Raw genomic sequence first — 4256 nt, forward strand, 5'->3', positions numbered from 1 at the left:
TCCCTCCACTGTCTGATCTGAAGTCTTCAGTGGACCTTTGCTGTCTCCTGCTCACCCCTCATGCATACTACAAACATAAACAGCTGTTTGCCTTTCTCTGAAACCTCCTGGGTCTTGCTGTTTTCACAGGTACTTTTTCTCTGCCTAGATTTTCCCGCCACTGCACACACACCCCCAAATCACGCTGATCCCTGACACCTCAAGGACACACAGCACAAAGAACCACCTGGCAAAATGAGCTCGGAAACTTCCTCTTGCCTGAAGTCAGGCGCCGCCCGGGGCGGGGGTGGGATGGAGAGTCCACACCGGTGTTCTCAGCTCCGCTGTTCCTCTTGCCGGCTCCGCGGTGTTCCTTCTCTTTGCCGCAAGCGAGCCCAGGGGAAAACTGGGAATGGTAGAGTGGTATGGTGGGCACAGTGGGCCATAAAACATCCGATTCCAACCGATGGAAAACTTCAGGTGTGTACTAGGACCAACAGAAACAGACTAAATGGCAGAGGCATAGTGAGCCTTCAACAGGTTCTCTCTTGTTCCTCCTGTTCTCTATGCCTTCTTTTCCCAGGCTGCTCTCTGCCTTTCTCCATCCCTCGTGCCAATAGCCCCTCTTTTCTCTTTTATTCACGCGCACCTTTCCCTCATTTCTTCGACGTGCGCCCAACGGCGCTGACCGGAAAACGAACTAGGTATGGTTCTGGGAATGTCAGCTAGACGGAGCCCCGGAGGCCGGGACTCCCGCTCGCCCTGCTCAGGGAGCTCCGCACTTTGCGCTCCGGCGCCTCTAGCGGCGGTCCCTGGAAGTCTGACTCGCAAGGCCTCAGTGGACTCCCTAGAGGAGACAGCTTGTTATGAGGTCAGTTAGAACCGTACTCTCCAAAGGCCGTCCGCTCTCGATCCTAGTCCTGGCGCTGCTCCTGCTTGACTCTCTTGGCGAGGATTTAATTTTTCACCCTGAGTGGGGGTTTGACTCGTATGAAATCACCATCCCCAAGAAGCTGAGCTTCCTGGGAGGGGAGCAGGCTGTGGCCAAATACGTGTCCTACCGCCTGCAGGTAAAAGGCAAGAAGCATGTCCTCCACCTGTGGCCTAAGAGGTTTCTATTGCCCCGAAATCTGCAGGTTTTCTCCTTCACAGAAGAGGGGGATCTATCTGCTGGAGGATCACTCTTATATACCCGGGGACTGCAACTATATGCGCTTCGTTGAAGGAACTCAGGATTCTGAAGCTACATTAAGTACATGCATGGGGGATCTCCGAGGCGTATTGAAAATTGATGCCAAACACTACCAAATCGAGCCCCTCAAGGACTCTTCCGGTTTTGAACATGTCGTATATCTTCTGAAGAAAGAAGAGGAATTTCGCAGTCAGTCCTGTGGCTCAGCTGATGATGAACTAGAATGGCCGATGACCCAGCATGAGAATATGGCTCGGCTTAGGGACGTTTCTGAAGCCTATAAGCAAAAAAAGTACCTTGAATTAAGCCTGGTCTTTGAGCATCGTAGATATTTGTACTCCAATTCCAATCTTACTCGAGTCATAAATGATGCCGTTCTTATGACTGGGATTATGGACACTTACTTTCAAGAATTCCATATGAGAATACTACTGAAAGGTCTTGAAGTATGGACAAATGAAAACAAAATGGTGGTTACTTTTCCAATGATACAGCAGGTTTTAGGCCAATTTCTGATATACAGAAATAAACTCAATGCCTGGCTTCCATCAGATTGGGCACATCTATACCTTAAAGGAGAATATGTCGATTATCTTGCACAGTCCTGGGGAAGAGTGTGTAGTAAGGCATATAGTGGATCTGTAAGTGTCTTTCCAGATATAAATGTCCTTGGACCTGCCACCTGGAGTGCTCATTGCCTGGGCCATAGTGTGGGGATGCGCCATGATGATGAATACTGTCAATGTAAGGGCAGGCGTAGTTGCATCATGGGCACGGGACGAACTGGGTTTAATAATTGTAGTTATGCAAGTTATTTTGGTCACATACAGTCAGCAGCAACGTGTCTAAATGATATCCCAGGACTAGATTATGTGGTTAAGAGATGTGGAAACAAAATTGTGGAAGAGAATGGGGAATGTGATTGTGGTTCAAGAGAGGACTGTAGAAAAGACCAGTGTTGTCAACCAGATTGTAAATTGAAACATGGTGTCAATTGTAGCTTTGGACTTTGCAGTCATAACTGTCACTTTTGTCCATCTGGGTATGTGTGTCGGAAGGAAGAAAATGAATGTGACCTTGCAGAGTACTGCGATGGGACATCAGGTCTCTGCCCAAATGACACTTACAAGGAGGATGGAACCCCTTGCAAGTACGAAGCCCATTGTTTCAGAAAGGAGTGCCAATCCAGATATATGCAGTGCCAAAGGATTTTTGGACCTGATGCCAGGGAGGCTCCCAGTCAGTGCTATGATGCAGTTAATGTAATAGGTGATCAATATGGGAACTGTGGTATTATAGGAGTTGGTGAGTATGAACAGTGTACTACGGAAAATGCAATATGTGGCAGGCTGCAGTGTATCAATGTCAAAACCATCCCTGAAATGCCAGAGCATACTACTATCATTTCTACTCATTTGCAAGAGGAAAATCTCATGTGCTGGGGTCTAGGCTATCATCTAGCCAAGGTCCCCTTTGGGCTACCTGACATGGGTGTGATAAATGATGGTACCTCCTGTGGTCATAATCGGATATGTGTTAATAAAACCTGTGTGAATAGCTCATTCCTGGAGTTTGTTTGCCTGAGAAGTGCAACCACCAAGGCGTTTGCAACAATAACAGAAACTGCCACTGCATGTATGGCTGGGCCCCTCCATTGTGTGAGGAGGCAGGGTATGGAGGAAGCATTGACAGTGGGCCACCGGGACCGCTAAAAGTGCAGGTGCCCACAACAGTTCAGGCTCTGTTCATTATGTTAATACACCTTATTCTCTTTGCCATCTCAGTGATTCTTGTGTTTTTCAAGCGATTGATAGGAAATTGTTTAAAACCCAAACAGGAACAAACACCACTAATTAACACTGGAGTTAGAAAATCCAAGGCAAAGAAAGTCAAGAAATCAAAAGAGTAATCAGGCAATCCACAGTCACTCAATAACACAGGGTCATATATTGAACAAGCTTATTTACCCACAAGTCTCTTGGTTATTCTTCCAATTCTTTTTTACTTAATTTTCCTTCAAGTTTTGATCAGCAAATAAATGATATTCTTGTTTTGGAAACAAATCAGTGTATTTTGTTTTTCTAGTACTCACTCATCCCTTCGTTTGTGATCAAGTTTTGGATGTCCCGAAAAGAATGCCCTGTTGGCTTTTCTGAACAGTGCAGCTCCCAGTGTTGTGGGTTTCAGAGAATTGCAGTGATTTTCTGAGTAGAGTCCTGTCTCAGAATCCCAGCAAACAAAGCACTTGTCTGCCTTTCCCTCTGTCTCCCTCAGCGTGATCAATGAGAATGTCTGTGCCAGTGCCCCACACTGAATGATAAGTGGTGACTACCACATTTTATAAATAGAGGGCGATACTTTACAAGGGGTGTCCGGCAGATGAGTTTTTTACCTGTTATGGTCACTGTGTGATCACTCCAGCTCTGTAGATGTGTGGTCTCTGACTCAGTGTTTGGGGTGACCTCAGTAGGTTAAGGACAGCAATCCACTGTAACTCCTGCATTGCACTGCAGTCTATAAATGATGGCAAGCCCTGGCAGTGTTCTGGATACCAGGCTCTTAAAAAAAATCTGTTCTTTGGGTTTCTGCTTTCAGGGGCGGGCCTTTGTGAATGTGTCCTGAGGTACACTTGGCCCTAGGTTTGCCACATCTCTAAGCAGAGCTGAGGAGAAGGAGGAACGCCTTCCACGCCCAAGTCTTCGCATATCTGCCTCCAAATATTATCTCCTCTTTGCCCAGTGCTTTGGGATCACCAAGTGTGTTGAGCTCCTAGTTCAGTTGGAAGCCAGAAATTACAGTTGCTCCAGTCTGTAAATCTGACTGATTTTTGCAAGCAACACCCAGCAGCCTAAATTAAGGAGGGCAGTTGGAATCTATCTCCTGTATACATTCTGTTTTATGATCATTTTCATCTCTTTACCATTTTCCTTTAGGGCGTTGGAGAATTTCTTGAGGAAAGACATGAATTCATCACTTTCTGTTTTTACAATATAGTCTGTGGGCTCAACTCTGTAGCACGTTTGTTAACACAGAGCCTTGTGCAAATAGGCTGCTTTGACATACTTCTCTTTATTTTATTTGTTTA

At 46.2% G+C, this 4256-nt stretch overlaps 1 protein-coding gene across 1 annotated transcript; it reads left to right on the plus strand.

The window, feature by feature from the left end:
* The first annotated feature begins 845 nt into the window (after positions 1-845).
* On the plus strand, positions 846-3080 carry ADAM30 (ADAM metallopeptidase domain 30). Its single transcript, XM_004443982.3, is given in 3 exon segments — positions 846-1139; positions 1141-2740; positions 2743-3080. Coding segments are annotated over 3 exon segments (2232 nt in total).
* The last annotated feature ends 1176 nt before the right edge of the window (positions 3081-4256 follow it).

Source organism: Ceratotherium simum, chromosome 2 (genome assembly GCF_057802395.1).
Source record: "Ceratotherium simum simum isolate JZ-2026a chromosome 2, ASM5780239v1, whole genome shotgun sequence".
NCBI lineage: Eukaryota > Metazoa > Chordata > Mammalia > Perissodactyla > Rhinocerotidae > Ceratotherium > Ceratotherium simum.